Source organism: Fusarium redolens (genome assembly GCF_020744475.1).
Source record: "Fusarium redolens strain MPI-CAGE-AT-0023 chromosome Unknown BKA55scaffold_2, whole genome shotgun sequence".
In the NCBI taxonomy this organism is placed as follows: Eukaryota; Fungi; Ascomycota; class Sordariomycetes; order Hypocreales; family Nectriaceae; genus Fusarium; species Fusarium redolens.
In genome coordinates, this window is record NW_025763665.1 from 3,152,115 (window position 1) to 3,169,449 (window position 17,335).

Consider the following 17,335-nt stretch of genomic DNA (forward strand, 5'->3'; position numbering starts at 1 on the left):
CCAGTCCAAATACTACATCCTCTTTCTTCCCTTCACATACACGCATGTAAGTCGATGGTCAGACGAGTCTTCAATGATCCTTTGGGTCTAAACTGCCTTCAACATCGGCCCTTTTACCCCACGACCCAAGAAAAAGAGCCTGTTCAATGCCGCGTTCACGACAATTGTCCAATACCCGCCGTGATCGACCCTCCCCAGCAACGGCCTGCAGTTCAAGTCAACGCACGCTGTGGGGTACATTGACACTGAATTTGATGACGATGAACCTCCTTCGCAGTGAATTTTAATCTCTGCTAAGCTTCGGGAGAGGCGGCCCCCGTCCGTGAGGGAAGGGATGTGCAGTGTCCGGTGCTTGTTAGTGGAGTAGCATTTAGACAGGGTTTGGATATGTACTGAACTTAGACTACTACACTGCAGCTGTCGTGCGTGTTCTTCGCTGTAGCTGCACGTGGTGATAATGTTTAATTTGTGAATATATAAATGTTAAATACCACCTCTTTTCTGAGGCTTCTCCTGTTTCTTCACACTCGTCGATAAGTTCTTCGTTGTGGCCTGCTCCCTTTAACTTTGGTCCCTTCATTCAATATATTGGACTAGCCTGTCAGTTTACTCTCCCTCAATGTTGAATCGACGACATTGATTCCTCTTATCAGGTACAAAGGCTCACCAAATTTATAGAAAATATATTATAGGAAGACACAATCATAATGAAGCTGAATTGGGTCGCCGCAGCCCTCTTTTTGGGTGCTGCTGGCACTGATGGTGCAGTTGCACTTGCTTCTGAAGTTCCAGACACTTTGGCTGGCGTCAAGGTCAGTTTTTACCATTTCCTCATCTAATCTCAGCCTTGTCACCATATCGCCCTTGTTAGCTCGGACGCTACGCATTAAATCACGATCATATCATTTCCTCCCTTGCAGCCTTGTTCCTTTTTCACGATCTTCCCTCCGCAATCGTCAACGCCCTTAGCCTACACAAAAACCCCCGAGACAGTCCCTCATTGAGTCTGTCGACATCAAGTTGCGTCTCAAGTGTGCATCTGCGTGGCTGTCTACTTCTGCCTCTAGACCACCATCCTGGGCGCAATTGACCGCTTGCTCAATCTCAAACCTTGTTCGAATAAACTTTGTATTCGAGAGGCTCAATCGCAAAAATGCGCCTTTCACTAATACCGACGTTATGCGCGACGGTGGCTGCTGTGACGGTTGTTGACCAGAATACTGACACTCAAAAGGTTGTCACGAGAGATACACTCGCACACTCACCTCCTCACTATCCTTCACCATGGAGGGATCCTAATGCCGTTGGCTGGGAGGAAGCTTACGTCAAAGCTAAGAACTTTGTGTCCCAGCTCACTCTCCTCGAAAAGGTCAACTTGACCACCGGTGTTGGGCAAGTAACTTCTCAAGAACAGCGCATCCTGGCCTTGTCAACTAACAACTTCTCAGATGGCAAGGCGAACGTTGTGTAGGAAATGTGGGATCAATTCCTCGTCTTGGTATGCGAGGTCTCTGTCTTCAGGATGGACCTCTTGGAATCCGTCTTTCCGACTACAACAGCGCTTTCCCTGCTGGCACCACAGCTGGTGCTTCTTGGAGCAAGTCTCTCTGGTACGAGAGAGGTCTTTTGATGGGTACTGAGTTCAAGGAGAAGGGTATCGATATCGCTCTTGGTCCTGCTACTGGTCCTCTTGGTCGCACTGCTGCTGGTGGACGAAACTGGGAGGGCTTTACCGTTGACCCTTATATGGCTGGCCACGCCATGGCCGAGACCGTCAAGGGTATCCAAGATGGAGGTACCGTTGCTTGCGCTAAGCATTACATCGCAAACGAACAAGGTAAGCCAGTTGGATGAGCTGGGGTATTGACAGAGAACTGACACCTTTGTAGAGCACTTCCGACAGAGAGGCGAGGTTCAGTCCCGCAAGTACAACATCTCCGAGTCTCTCTCCTCCAACATGGACGACAAGACTCTGCACGAGCTTTACGCTTGGCCCTTTGCTGACGCCGTCCGCGCTGGGGTCGGTTCCATCATGTGCTCTTACAATCAAATCAACAACTCGTACGGTTGCCAGAACTCCAAGCTCCTCAACGGTATCCTCAAGGACGAGATGGGCTTCCAAGGTTTCGTCATGAGCGATTGGCAGGCTCAGCACACCGGTGCCGCTTCTGCTGTCGCTGGTCTCGATATGACCATGCCTGGTGACACTGAGTTCAACACTGGATTCAGCTTCTGGGGTGGAAATTTGACTCTCGCCGTCGTTAACGGAACCGTCCCTGCCTGGCGAATTGATGATATGGCCCTGCGAATCATGTCTGCCTTCTTCAAGGTCGGAAAGACAGTTGAGGACCTCCCCGACATCAACTTCTCCTCCTGGACCCGCGACACCTTCGGCTTCGTCCAAACATTTGCTCAAGAGAACCGCGAACAAGTCAACTTCGGAGTCAACGTCCAGCACGACCACAAGAACCACATCCGTGAGTCCGCTGCCAAGGGAAGCGTCATTCTCAAGAACACCGGCTCTCTTCCCCTCAACAAGCCCAAGTTCCTCGCTGTCATTGGCGAGGACGCCGGTCCCAACCCTGCTGGACCTAACGGTTGCGGCGACCGTGGATGCGACAATGGTACCCTGGCTATGGCTTGGGGCTCAGGAACTTCTCAGTTCCCCTACTTGATCACACCCGATCAAGGTCTCCAGAACCAAGCTGCCCAGGACGGAACTCGATACGAGAGCATCTTGAACAACAACCAATGGGCGCAGACACAGGCTCTTATCAGCCAACCTAACGTGACCGCTATCGTTTTCGCCAATGCCGACTCTGGTGAGGGCTACATTGAAGTCGACGGAAACTTCGGCGACCGCAAGAACCTCACCCTCTGGCAACAGGGAGATGCGCTCATCAAGAACGTCTCATCAATCTGCCCTAACACTATCGTCGTTCTCCATACCGTCGGTCCCGTTCTGCTGGCCGATTACGAGAAGAACCCCAACATCACCGCCATCGTCTGGGCTGGTCTTCCCGGCCAAGAGTCTGGCAATGCCATCGCTGATATCCTCTACGGCAAGACAAGCCCTGGACGATCTCCCTTCACTTGGGGCCGCACCCGTGAGAGCTATGGTACCGAGGTTCTTTATGAGGCGAACAACGGCCGCGGCGCTCCTCAGGATGACTTCACTGAGGGTGTCTTCATTGATTACCGTCACTTCGATCGACGATCTCCCAGCACCAATGGAAAGAGCGCACCCAACGATACCGCTGCTCCTCTCTACGAGTTCGGTCATGGTCTGTCTTGGACTACTTTTGAGTACTCTGACCTCAACATCCAGAAGAACGTCAACAGCACCTACTCGCCTCCTGCTGGCCAGACCATCCCCGCTCCAACCTTTGGCAACTTCAGCAGGAACCTCAACGACTACGTGTTCCCCAAGGGCGTCCGATACATCTACAAGTTCATCTACCCCTTCCTGAACACTTCCTCGTCTGCCAGTGAGGCATCAAACGACGGCGGCGAATTTGGCAAGACTGCCGAAGAGTTCCTACCTCCCAACGCTCTCAACGGCTCGGCTCAGCCTCGTCTTCCCTCTTCTGGTGCACCAGGCGGTAACCCTCAATTGTGGGACATCCTGTATACCGTCACAGCCACAATCACCAACACAGGCAACGCCACCTCCGACGAGGTTCCCCAGCTGTACGTCAGCCTCGGTGGCGAGAACGAGCCCGTTCGTGTCCTCCGCGGTTTCGACCGTATCGAGAACATTGCTCCCGGCCAGAGCGCCATCTTCAACGCCCAACTTACCCGCCGCGACCTGAGCAACTGGGACGTGAATGCCCAGAACTGGGTCATCACTGACCACCCTAAGACGGTCTGGGTTGGAAGCAGCTCTCGCAAGCTGCCTCTCAGCGCTAAGTTGGAGTAAGGGAAAGGCAGACAAGGGTAATTCTTTTGGACTGCAAATTTTGGGAGGATATAGTAGCCGCTTGCCAGTTACGTCAATGGCCGGTGAAGTTATTTTCGTTTAGCATGATGAATAGAATCACGCAAATTTTGACCTGACTCTGCTGTTGTTCGTGATGTCTTTATTCGTTGGGTTGTCTACAGCCTCGAGCTTAGTACTTGGTGGTCTCTCCAACGACGCGAAGGATTTCGTACCTGACCAATTGCCATTGAACATCCATCGCGTTTCCTAGCGAGGGAGACTTCACCAAGTTATGCGCATTGAAGATAAATAAGCCATAGAGGCTTTCCATTTAACTCAAGACCGTCAATAATATACCCAAGCTAGGCGACATGTAACATTACAGTATTACTCGCGATGATCTCCATACCCTAAGTAGCATAATATGCCCACCATTGTTATCCATTTAGAAGAGAAAGAAAGCATTTGTGATATTTTAAAAGTCAAAGTTATCAAGTAGTGACAGAAAACATTATTTATATCGCAAGTATTCACATTGCAAGGAAGAACGGTAACATGTGAGGCAATTCAATGAGCTGGCCAAAGTATTAACGGAAGACACGGCGTGTCTCGGCGAGACGCCCTTTCTTATTCTTGACGTTACAGATATCCACTTCAATGGAGCTTGTAGTACTTCGGAGCCTTCTTCCGTCGCTGCTACGAAACGAATATTGCCATTGGGAAATATGGAAGATTCTCGAGCCACATACCAGTCGTCTCGCATGGATTTATCCGGTGAATTCCATTCTCCCGAACTAGCCGTGATGAGCTTCAATGATCGTTTTCTGCCCAAATACCAGATATGATCCTAAATGTCAAGAGTAGCCAGGATGGAGTGACGTGGCTCGTTGAGATTATGGATGGGCACTTCACTCAAAGCCTTCTTGCTTCGGGGAGCAAAGGCCGAGACGATGGTTTGATTGAAACAGACGGGCTCCTTCAGTGCATCCAAATATGCTTTATAAATAAATAACGTCGTTCTATTATACTTCTTGGCTGTGTCTTCGTCGTTCGAGGGAGGGGGTAATCGGAAGAGCGGGTCGTGGATACTTCGTAACTTGGAGTCTAAAAGCTCATCCGAGAGGACAATGTTAGCTTTGACTTGAAAGAGGTGTTTATGGATGAGTTGGGTAAGGAGAAGTAACGCAGGTGACTTTAAAAGGGGAGTTTGGGAGGATATGGTAGATCCGATGACACGTATGGGGCTGGAAGCAGCGAATGGGATGTTGCATTTCGAAAATGATACCCAAAAAGGGATCAAGTGTGAGTTCAGTCATGTTAGCTCTTTCTGTTATGTGAGCTAGCTAGATAACTGTGGAAGAGCTCTAACCAAAATCACAAGAGCGATGATGCATTGTGGGTGTGGGATTGTGAGAATACGTTAAGGATCCTGAAGCAAATCGGGGGCGCAAAAAGGTATCTAAGCAAATGGGGTCAAGTCCACACAAGAGTCGATCCCAATATGAATAACAAGTCGAAAGCTAGACTGGATCGTTAGGAACTGGGATGAGAATCCGACTATCAGAGCCGTAACTTGCCTCAGAAGGTCACACAGGCGACTGGCCAAACGCCAGTAAAATGCAAAGAACGTAAACTTCACACCTGTCTTCACGTGTGGAAATCAGATTTGACCAGGGAGTTTTGTATTTCTTTTCAGCAAATTGTCTCCTGAATACCCTGAGGGCAGCATGATCGATCGAGTACATATCCAAGAGGTAGCTTGGATTCAAGCAAGTGTAGCGTCGGCAGATACCATGGATGCCTTAGATGGTAGCTTGAGCCAACGATTACTAGAAAATCATACGTCAGAAGATGACTCGCAACTTTGACCGAGAAGGGGCATGAGAACGAACCTTGCATTTTGACTTGGGAGGCACAGGCCTGACGGTCATGAAAAGAACATTGTTTTTCCGAACTTGATAGCCAACAAATATCTGACCTGGGCCATCGACCTTTCTGTTGCATTCCTTGCATCTCGACTGAATGTCCTTGAAATGAGGAAGCCCCATGAATATCATCTTTTCGGCAACTCGCATCTGAGTTGAATACTTCTCTTGTGGTATATAGAATGAGGCGTACATCGTGGGCTTTGAATTGTGCTCAAGACTTGATCAGTAATGATAAGTCAATGCTGACGTTCAGCTCGTGCTCCATGCTTCTGAGACATGTCTAGAGATGCACGTCTGGACAAGGGTGATGACGAACCTGGAGTGTCTCGATGTATGGCGTATACAATAATTGCGGAAGCGGTTTTGGCAGTCTCTGTTCCGATCAGGGGCTCGTAAAAGTCCTCCGGGGAAACGTCAGAGTTCTGGAAAGGGGACGTGCGATGTGATCCGGGAGTTGAGGGGGATTGAGTTCATATCGGACGAGCCATGGGTAACCTGCTGGTGGAGAAGTCAGATGAGAAACTTGTACGCATACACAAGTAACCGTTGGTATTCAGATCTAACGGCATGATTCGTTTTCCCAATGGTTGGAAACTTGCAACCCTATTGATCGGAAGACGTTACCCTTGGATCTTGAAGGTGGTTCGCATTGGCAGCATTTTGATTTTCCATGACTAGAGATAATACCACACTCTATTCCTGCCCCCTGACGCTTGGGTTGAGCCATTCTTCGATAATTCAAAATGCTCCAAAGAAGTCATATTCAATGACCTGTGGCAAAACGTGTCTTTGTGCAACAAAATAACTGCCGAAAGGAAGAGAAAAAGAACGACCGTCAGTCATACAGTCTCTGATAGCGAAGCAGTTCCTACCGAAGAAAGCACTCCAACGTCTTTGTGCCACGTTACTGCTTGTATACATCCACTTCATCCAATCTAACAGCAATCAAATCAACTGCCGGTTAATTGAGAACGAAAATTTCATGGAATCGGTCCGATGAAGGCACCCTGAAAGGGTACCAGAGTATGTGGTTTGGCTTGCCTATTGTCAAGGTGATATGGTCACACAATCGGTTATGCAGAAGATTGCTTGGCTAGCAGTTCCTGGGAATCGATGAGTACGCGTAGCTGAGCATTCCATAACCCCGGGCAGCGCAAAGTGAGATCTCAAACTGGTAGCTCTTGCGAATATGTGTAGGAAGGACAATGTGCAAGGGTCAAGGTCATATTTAAATGCTTCGACACCCGCTCCCAAGGGATGTCGCTGAGATAGACGCAGCTCAGAGACAGATGGCGGCGGGCCCGATTGTTGTCAATCATCAATGAGTCAATTTCGGGATGGTGTTGGTTCAGGTAAGAAGCCTCGTTATCATGTTCTATGTTGCGTTTGTGTATAACTGACGGGTTGAAAACAGTGCTTGCGAGTGAGGGCATCGACGATCGTTTGGTGGCTCAAGAAATCGGATTGCCTGCGATTGATGAGTACTTGTCCTTTCATAGACGGTTAGGCACCAAGCTTGTACCTCTGTTAGATCTGGGCGAACTAGGGCTGCCCATTTGGTCTGATGGCCTTGGTTCACCCCAAGCCGCCTCCAATGTTGGAGTATCGTCTTACTCGCGCTGATCACATCACAATCGCTGGATTGGCCGTGCCTCAGGAATCGACGCCATCACCGCATTTTGTCGCCAACATTAACTCGAATAATGGCTGAGAGAGTGCGCGAGTCTGCTGTAATCAGACTGATGCTGTCGTGGCTCCCGCCGAGTCCATCAGTACAGGGATCTATGCTGGCCTGCCCCCAGATTAGTTTGTACTATCAGTCGTCATGCGTGTCAGCTAATCAAATCCAAGAATAAACGAGACGAAGCACTACTGACGTGACAAAGTGTAAGATGGTCGTCATTTGATGATCCGGGCGGAATCGTTATCTGCTTTGATGTTTTTTTACGAACATCGCCAAGACGCGGTCGTACTGGGTATCTCAAGTTCATGCACGGTAGTGCAACGACTTCGTACAGCACTGGGTACGGTCATATGATATCGGCAGTTGTTTTTTTTTTGGATTCAACATGTGTTGTTAGTGGCGAGATGGAAAATCACAAAAGGCCGTTGCGTTGTAGGGGGAAGACGGCAAGGTGCATGAGCGACGAAGTGGGACTAAAGCTCAGAAGGAGCCAGGGAAGAGGGCGGGAGCTTGTTGAGGAAAGTGGATAGTGCATTTCGACTGCCTGAGAGGCCCCCGGACACGGTTGGTTCCTCTTGCCTTAGCAAATATCAAAAACATGCTATCTTTCATCTCCTCTCCCAACAACTGCTCGTGACCACTTTCACTGCCTAAACTTGCACAACAACAACAACAATAACATCATGTTTCAAGTGAGGCTGTCCCTAGATTGCTAAGGGTGCGTCGCAAGCATGTCGAGGGTTGCAATAACAAACACTCCAGCATAGGCCGATTCTCCCTTCCGCGGTGTCTACAGGCGCTACCTGCCAATGATCAACCATCGGGCTTCAGTTTCTATCATCCTCGCTCTCTCCATCCACCAGGCTTCTATGTCATGAGAACAAGTTGAAGCCTTGAGAGCCTCAAGCAACCAACATGAATATCAATTGCCTCGCGAATTCTCCGATATTGTGACATGTTCGTAATCTGAAGCACAAGAGCAACTGGCCCATTGTTACTGCTACGCGCTAACAATAGATGCTGACAGAAATAGATCTCCATTAACGCAAATCGCCATAAGACATTGTGCTTATAATCTAGGAGGTCTTTTGACAAACACTGCACTTGTCCTGGGTCCAGAAGACACCTTGACCAATTACATGGTTGCCTTGCCGGCACTGAATTTGAGCGCCGCAAACAACCTTCAGCTTCGTCAAGAACGCCCGGTTAGATCTCTCAAGATCAAAGAACGACTCATACAAGCTATTGCTCAGCGAGTACAGAAGATGAAATAGTCAAAGCATGCAACTCAAGTGATCAAGCTACGACATTCATCGCTACACGAGTACAATCACAGTCACAGCATGCAGAGAAAATGAGGCTCAAGGCTTGAAACCTGAACCCCAATGCTTTCTGTTTGGTGGCTGCCTCATATCTTTCAGTGCTGTCTGAGATGAGGAAAGGGTTGACTAACCAAGAGGGAGGGTGGTGCCAATACCATTACTTGAGTTCAGTCAGACAACTAGCAAGATGTTGGATGAGCCAATGCTGTGAGTCTACTCCGAAAGCTCTCAAGTTTGTAGCTGTTAAGAACCTGACTGCCATTGATTGCTGAGGGAGCTTGCCGTCAATTCCACCAAAGGAGCTTTAGTTACGGATCCCAACCATACTCTTCCATGGCGTCGACTCGTGGCTGATTCCTCTTTGGCAAAGTTGAGATAGCAGCGAGGTTTTGGCTGCGCCCCATCGTCTACCACGCTGGTAGAGGGAGCCAACGTGTACAACCAGGCAACGTTGGTGTCCTTGGCTCCCGAAGTATTACAATATCAAGCATACTATGGAAGTCCAGCCTGCGTGTAACTTAAGTGAACAGAGCTACACGAAAACAACTGGATTAAGTCTCTAGCGATTCTACCTGATCTCGGCTAATTCATGCCTTGACCTCAGTATCGAGGATTGGGGGGGGGAGGGGCGCTGAGCCCAAAGGTATATAGGATTGGCAATCTCCCCCGATATACAGCTGTCAAAACGCAGTTTGAGGAACTCTCTTGAGTAAGTTCCGATATTAATCGACTCAAAATTCTTTTGAATCATCGACGTATCTTAGTATACATTCACTTTGGCAAGTACACATATTCTTGTCACGCATCTAGTCTTCCCACGAATATCTGGGAGACTATCATTTCCATAATACACTCTTACCAATCTTTCATTATGGGCAGCGGCAAAAGCAGCGGCACTCGGAGTAGTAAGAGTAGCAGCACATCTCGTCCGGAATGCAAAGAACACAAGTGTCATGAGCAGGTAGCGAAATTTAAGCCTAGTAAGGAATATTCAATCTACTGCGATAAGCGTGAGCACAACCCCAAAGTTCCTACGGAATCAGAGACTCATTATTATTAGATGCTTGTAAATTCGGACCTAGGTGCAGGGTTAGCAAGCGTTCAAAAGATAAGTTCTGTACCAACCGTAAGTACCTAGCCTGCCGATTCCTCTTTGTAAGACGGCTGACTCCTTTTAGACTCTGAGTGTGATTGGCATAGATGCAATACAAAAGTCTTGGACGTCGAAGGAGGCGACTTTAAATACTCTGATATTGGCCACGCCATTTGGCTCTGTCGCGATCGTAAGTCACTTTCCCCAGGCCGAGTCCCAAGCCCAGATGCTGATATTCCTAGACTCCTGTAAGGCGAAAGATAAAGACAAACAATGCTATGAGCAGCGCGACAAGAACTCGCAATATTGCACAGAACACTCCAAAGAGTTTCAGTGCAATTTCCCGAAATGCGATTCCGACCGGGATGATTTTTCACGTTACTGTGAGCAACACCATTGTGAAGTGGCTGACTGCCACCATCGAACATTCATCTTACCTCGAGATATGGTGGGTCGAGATGGACGGCGGTGCATTCGACATCAACGTTGTATTGCCCCCGGAGATTGCAAAAGTTACTCTCTTTTGGATACCGAGGGAACCCCAACGAAGCTCTGTGCGAACCATGGCAAATGCCAATTTTTACATGGCTGCGACGCAATTGTCCGAGACTCGAGATTCTGTACTGAGCATCAGTGTGATCAACTGAACTGCCTGCAGCCGCGGGATGTTCATAACAACGTGACTATGAGATGGTGTTATATGCGTAAGTATCAGATTCCCATGTCTTTACAATGCTAACAGTCCGATGTAGATCGATGCTCTGCCCCAGGATGCCCCCACTGTGCTGAAGGTCACGGCCACGCCCACTCCCCGAAATGCTTCCGACATACTTGTCAGAGAGGAGACTGTTCAGAAATTGTCAAAGACAGCAATCCCAACTCTCATTTCTGCCAGACTCATGCCTGTGCCGATCCTGCATGTCCCAGTGAGTCAACAATACCTGGCGGGTATTGCGTGACCCATGCATGCACCATACAAGGCTGTCGTGCGCCCCGAGAAACAGGCACTCCATTCTTCGCCTCCTTCTGTAGACTCCATGGGGATGAGAGACAAGCGGAACAAGAGATACACTATGTGTACACCGCTGCTCCTTCTCGAGCAACATCTCGCTCGGGTAGCAGGGCCGATAGCTATGTCGACCATCGGCGAATGCCGAGGAGATATGTTGACCAGGAATACCATTACCCAACATATCGGGATCCGGTCCAGTCTGCAGAGGCTTATCGTCGATATGTTGGCATGGACAGAGAGTACATGGCAAGGCCAAGAGTAAATTGGGCGGACTATGAACCGTACCCTTAACCAGGCTAAATTCACTGAAAGGCGTCCTTAGGGTCTCACACAAGACGGGGATTCGGGGAAGAAGATTTTGGTGACTGGAATATGACAAGGAGTTAGGGTGGATACGCCACAAGTCATGAACAGCACATAGCATTGCGGTTACATGATATACTGTTTCTTGAGGGCAGGTTATAGGTTGTTCAAGCATAGTTAGATAGATAGATACAGCTGGACCTAATGGGTTCGAGACCTGACCATCTGGTTCACAAGGCTCGATGTGGGGAGGGCGGCAGGGAAGCCGTGTAGTACAGCATATACTCGAGAAGACCCCAGTAGATGTCAGATGTTCTTGGATTTAAGCTTAGTTATTTATGTCTTGATAAGCTATTGATCCCTGCTGAAATGTGATGAAGCCTGCCGAGTGTAACACGGGACAGTTTGGGGTGACTCCTGAATAGGTAGGTGAAAGAGCCGTGAGAAGAGTAGGTAGTGGAGACGCTTGTTGAGTCTTGAATATGGCCTCGCTTCTAATCCAAGTATCTTCAGAATGTCTTTCTTGGAAATGGCTTTCTTTCCTTCATAGATGCCCTTATTCTCCATGTTTGCATCGGTCGGGCATGACGTGCTTGTGTTTCGGGAGGAGAAGCTGAGTCAGCTACATTTCCGCTGACGTCTGGGTATTACATCGTCATCCCTCGATTTCTCATTCATTTCATCGAGGTGCTTTCAAGAGTCGTTTCGATCACGATGCTCCCTGATACGCCAGGTAATATCCGTCTCTTCGGTAATCTCCTTGGGTGTCTTCTTAGCGATCGCGCGCGGGGGCTTAGCCTGCTTGTGGGAGATCGTGTCGGGCTTCTTGAAGATACGTGGCTGGATCTTGGGCCCGCAGATGGGCCTGTTGATGATCCGGCCGTTGCAGTCGTAGATCAGATTTGAGTACCCAGGGTAAGGGCCGTTAAGTCTAACACCTGAGAGACGGAGCCTTTGGGCTTGGAGTCCTTTGTTGATGGCCATCTTGTCTGCGGTTTTGTGATTTTGTGATGGTTTAGTGGTAGTGAATTTGAAGGTCAGATGATGAAGATAGAAAGTTTTTGATTCTTGTGCTTGGGAGATGAGCGTATTTATACCCTTACATAGATTTTCAAGTCGTTTGTATGAAAGTTTGGTAGTTTGACTTCGTTGTGAGTTGTGATGTAAGAGCAAAGTATAACGATAGAATCCTCACGAAAGTTTACAATAGACTGTGATGTCACAGCATCAATAAATGTATCTAAACAACTCGACGCATTTTGTTTGCAATTTAACTTGTATTAATGCTATTGGGCAACTGCAGAAAATGGGTTGCTTTCTATGGCAGGCTACGATTTTGATAGGCCACCTCGCAATATATTTCACAAAGAAACTTCAACCTTTATAGAAGATACCCAATACCAGCACAACAGGTGTCGAAAGCTTTTACTTCTCAGTTTGCCCTAAGGGTTTTCACTTACGTCAAACTTGCCCTTTGTATACACGGCAAAGAACTGAAAAAGGATAAACGCCCCAAACTTTTGGTTTATCACCTCTTCTTCCTAATGAAAGCTCAACTTTTGTGATACCTTTTAGGCATCTGAGATCAGTACTCTTATTTTGTAAGCAGAGTTGACTCAAAGAAACCAATCTTGTAGAGTAGCTAGGCAAACACAGGGCCGAGTGAATAAACTACAATCGTCTACCATAGCTGCACACGGCGACTCCAGCAAAATAGTTTTATCACATTACCCTTTCGATTATACTGCCGAATCAGGAACAAGAACTAACTCCCCCGCGTCTTACCTCTACAGCAAAACCACAGATTATGTTCCATCGGCAGACCATCGTCACCGAGGCAATTTGGTGAAAATTTGGGTTCATGAAACTGGCATGGCTGCTTTTTGGGCCAGTCTTCCCGGGGTTCTGTGAGAGCTTCGTGGAGTTTGTTTCTGACTAGGAAGTTCTATATAAAATGGCAAGGCATAGGTAAGATGGCCTTGGCCTTGTTGAGACATAACGTGGTTGCGGTACCTTCCCTGGACAGGAGAATCTTAACTTGGGCGATGGCGCCTAATTTTTCCTTGAAATGTGTTTGGCAGATGAAAAATATTGAAATGACAAGCTTTTTGCTTGAAATGCTCTGGAAGTACTTTAGTTACTGAGACTCTTTTATCATTCTGTTACCTGGCGAGGAATTATCATGAGCTTTTAACGGCCCTTCTTTTATCTCCTAATCACCATATCAATGAGCTTACCTCGATACCATCCGCACGACGTCCTTGACCGAGATCTTAGGACAACAATAGCAATTCAACAACTCACTAGCAAACCTCAATTTATTTCTCGATACAAGTCTTGTGCTCCAAGTACAGCAAGAATCGTCAACGGCGATCAGATGTTGACTTCTTTTTGACATACCCTAGACTTTAGGCCATGGAGAAGCGGGGACAGGGAGGTTTCAGGGCACTTTCCTCTCTCAACCGCCACCATCGTCAGGTATGACTTCAGACGAATGTCTTACTATGCCAATGCAGAATAGAGTTCAATCAATCTCAGATCGAACCATCCCCCAAAGCACGATCCATCCTAAGACCGACAATTCACATGCAGCTCCCGAAAGCCTGGGACTCCAAAGTGGAGCAGTCCGGCTTCCCCCCGATCCGAGAAGTTGGGCGAACAAGCCCGTTTCAGCTCCGCCAAGAACGATCAAGCCAAGCAATATTAATCAATGCTATACATATAAAACAATCATAAGTCGTTGAGATACGGGGTACTATCAAATTTTTACAAGGCTAGTGTAGTAGTATGGCAGCTATGGCTGTTTTGCTTGCAGGTTTTACCAACGTCACATCCCGGTATCGTCCCAGATCTGAGACAGATCTGAAAACAGCTGGAGTTCACCGTACCAAACATTTGATGAAGATGTGGCCGAAGAAGCAGTCTTGAAGAAAGGAAAGAATCGAGTGAAAGAAGGGAAATAGAGTTTATAAATGTCTGTGATTATGTGAATGGCCTCATCGTCAGCTCACAAGTCAAGCTGCTCATCAATACCGCGCGCTTAAGGAATACCTCAATTGGTCCCCAAGTTCCAGAGTCGCAGATGTTTCAACCAACGAGACGCATCCGCGACCGGGTCGTCTTGGCCCCGACCTCAGTGAATCGCAGGCCTGACACTCTAATTGGCTGAAGCTGTGATGGGTGGTGTAACCCCTGTAGGGTCTCATGCACCAGCTGCGAGATGTCCTTCTCTTTTGTTGGAGCCATTCGCTCTTCTTCAAAGAACGAGCCTCTTGCTAAAATCTCTCTTCATTCTTTTCTTTTCCTCGCTGGCGAGTGATTTAATAACCTTAACATTTCTAATTCGAAGGATTTGCTGCAACCCTCTATTGCAACTCTACCACATCCACACCTGAACCTCCACCAATCTACACCACATACACCTAGACATTCACACTTACACCCCCGCAATGGGTAACAATCTCTCCTCAACCTTCATCCCCGACACTTCGGGCGTCGTCCTCAGTCCCCCAGACCGACACGCAGACATGTTCCTCGGTATATTCTGGGCATCGTCACTCTACGCCTGCGCCATGATCTTCAGCACCTGCGCTCTGATCGACCGATGGAAGGGTCCCTACGATCGCGTTAGAACGTCTCTTGGTTCAGTTATGGGAGCCTTGTTATTATCGACGGCCTGGCCTGTTGTCATGGCATACTTGATCTTTTCGCCGGCTGATGTCGATTAAGCGGATGAACCATTCGGTTACGGCCTTGGGAATAAGTACTTGGGATGAGATGGACTGGGCTGGGCAATTGGCGTCTTGAGAATTGTGGTGGAAATGGCATTACGGTCAGACCTGGAGTTTGAATGCATACCACGGCGATATACCATCTAATACAATTTTTTTTCTATGTTTATCATATTTGATCGACTCATCTTGCTCTGTGGTTGATGATCCCTCCTATCCGCGTGAACCGAGTCCCTCATGACCCCCATGCAAGTCTCATTACAGCAACCGCAGTTACCCATTAACATCTAACCCACCAGAGTATTTCGACGGCTTCTATCAGATCGCGCATCCTTTCTTCCGATGATCGTCTCAAGCGCCTGCGTCAAAGCCTTGGCATCATATCGCCCGCCTCTTCCCTTCTCATCTTTCGGTCCATACAATCGTGTCGCATCGATACCCAACTGTGTAAACAGTTGTTTATCTACCTTGGGCGACGTCGGACCTTCGATGTAAATGACATGCGACACATATTGACTGTACTCCTCCTCTGTGGGTTTGGGCAGACCTCTTGAATCAGCAAGAGCATTTGAGATAGCTCCGACAAAGTCCAATCCTGTGAACGGCGCTGTCGATGGACCTGTCTCGCGATCGGTGGTACCGTTGAGAATAAGGATCTTGTTGCGCACTTGTGGGCTGACGATCGCATCGCCGACACCACGGAGAACAAGACTTGGAATTAGCGATGTGAAGAGGGAGCCGATGCTGTACACCACACTGTGCACCGATCGAAGCGCGTCGAGGACTCTTGGGTTGGCGGGCATCTTGATCTCCTCGCCATATGGGTTGATGTACCATACTCGCGCGATCCTTGCGGGTAGGTCTTCTTCTTGTTCTTTTGAGAATGCAATGGCCGGTCGGCGCAACGCGGGCAGGGTGCCTGGTAGGTTCGCATCTTCTACATGGTGGTGATCTTGGTCCCATGGCTGGTCCTGTCGCGACACGGTTGGGCTGTGTACACCAGCTGATGCTCCTGGTACAGCAGCGGTTGGAGCGCTGGGATGCGAGATGTCGTTCTGACCTGTGATTATCGTGCCATCTTCGAGGCCAGCAGCAATATGGCTAGCAAAGTTCGTGTTTAGGGCTGGAAGGACCGCTATTCTATCTGGCACCGAACAGATTGAACTCAATAGGTAGATGGCAGCCTCGAAGCTACCGGTGAAAAGGCGGGCGCCAGTGAGGAAGAGGTTTCCAATACTGGCTCCAGAATAGTCAAAGCGACTACTGGGCTTCATGCGCTTCACAACTTCAAGATTGAAGCTATTCAGATAAGATCGAATGAGCTCCCTCTTGGGCGACGAGATGTCATCCCACAGAGGATGCGTCGCTTCTAGAATCTCAAACCATTCTGATCGCGCCTCAGTGTAGACCTTTGGCAAGCGATGATTGAAGAAATGCTTGATAGCTTTCGTCTCAGGACTTCCATCATTCGGAATAAGACGAACGAGTCGGGACCTCACATCTCCGATACCTAGAACCCTGTTAGTCAACTAACCAGTAGCTTGTTAAAGAGCCACGTGGAATGGGACATACCAGGTCCACCAAAGACACGAATGATCTCACTACTGCTACCGCCATTATCAGAAATGGGTATCACATAGCTCAGCGTGCATTGATTCGCTTCTCGAACGCTCTCGAAGACATCGACGAGGTTGTTAGCGGCGCTACCACCCGAGAAGACCACTATGCCCGTCGGTGGTGCCGCTGGTGTGAGGGGCCGGCGAGGGGTTGTTGGTGCTGAGGATCCACTGGAGCTTGGGAGCTGTAGACCAAGGCCGTTAAGGTTGATCTGTGCCATTGATGGTCGGGGGAATTATGTGATTTTTGTTCTTTGGGGGGGGATGGGAAAGAGAATCTGGAGATGGTGTTGATGACAGATGACAGTAGCGGGGCATTTCGATTGTAAGCCCCGGTAACGTTATTGCTTGATGACCCAATTATTTCCAATTGCAACGGTTCACGGTTGAGAATTCATTCCAATTGATGAAACAATTACTTCAATTTTACAGTGGCTGTAGTTATTCTGATCTGAATACGAGGCTGTTGCTGCCAAGATGCCATGTTCCAAGCTCATGCACATACTCAATCAATGCATGAACCCACGAGTCATGGAACAACGTGGCACATGCTCCAATGACTTTTTTTCCAACATCCAACGTCAACATCAACACCATCTCACCCACCAAAAGCGGTAACACCCCGAGCAACCGGCGGCTCTCACACTTGAACCGGGAAGAAGCTTTGATACTTCGGATCCGTGTGGGTACAGCGGTCGGTGGACCGCAAAAAAAACATGATGGCTTC

At 48.5% G+C, this 17,335-nt stretch overlaps 4 protein-coding genes across 4 annotated transcripts; 3 read left to right on the top strand and 1 right to left on the bottom strand.

Moving 5' to 3' along the window:
• Positions 1 to 427: 427 nt before the first annotated feature.
• Positions 428 to 4,381, top strand: BKA55DRAFT_556230 (glycosyl hydrolase family 3 N terminal domain-containing protein). The gene is made up of 5 exons (XM_046191681.1): positions 428 to 600; positions 679 to 812; positions 1,235 to 1,392; positions 1,449 to 1,837; positions 1,890 to 4,381. The coding sequence occupies exons 2-5, from the start codon at positions 708 to 710 to the stop codon at positions 3,917 to 3,919; spliced, it is 2,682 nt and encodes an 893-aa protein (XP_046055442.1). The 5' UTR covers positions 428 to 600; positions 679 to 707; the 3' UTR covers positions 3,920 to 4,381.
• Positions 4,382 to 10,031: 5,650 nt separating this feature from the next.
• Positions 10,032 to 11,249, top strand: BKA55DRAFT_501302 (uncharacterized protein; the record flags this gene model as incomplete). The annotated part of the gene is made up of 2 exons (XM_046186819.1): positions 10,032 to 10,650; positions 10,699 to 11,249. Coding segments are annotated over 2 exons (1,170 nt in total), but the record flags the coding sequence as incomplete, so codon positions are not given.
• A 3,267-nt stretch (positions 11,250 to 14,516) lies between these two features.
• Positions 14,517 to 15,151, top strand: BKA55DRAFT_556242 (uncharacterized protein). Its single transcript, XM_046191682.1, has one exon. The coding sequence runs from the start codon at positions 14,711 to 14,713 to the stop codon at positions 14,987 to 14,989; it is 279 nt and encodes a 92-aa protein (XP_046055444.1). The 5' UTR covers positions 14,517 to 14,710; the 3' UTR covers positions 14,990 to 15,151.
• Positions 15,152 to 15,279: 128 nt separating this feature from the next.
• Positions 15,280 to 16,829, bottom strand: BKA55DRAFT_589980 (uncharacterized protein; the record flags this gene model as incomplete). The annotated part of the gene is made up of 2 exons (XM_046195023.1): positions 15,280 to 16,502; positions 16,565 to 16,829. 2 exons carry the CDS (start codon positions 16,827 to 16,829, stop codon positions 15,280 to 15,282), a joined length of 1,488 nt encoding a protein of 495 aa, XP_046055445.1.
• Positions 16,830 to 17,335: the final 506 nt, after the last annotated feature.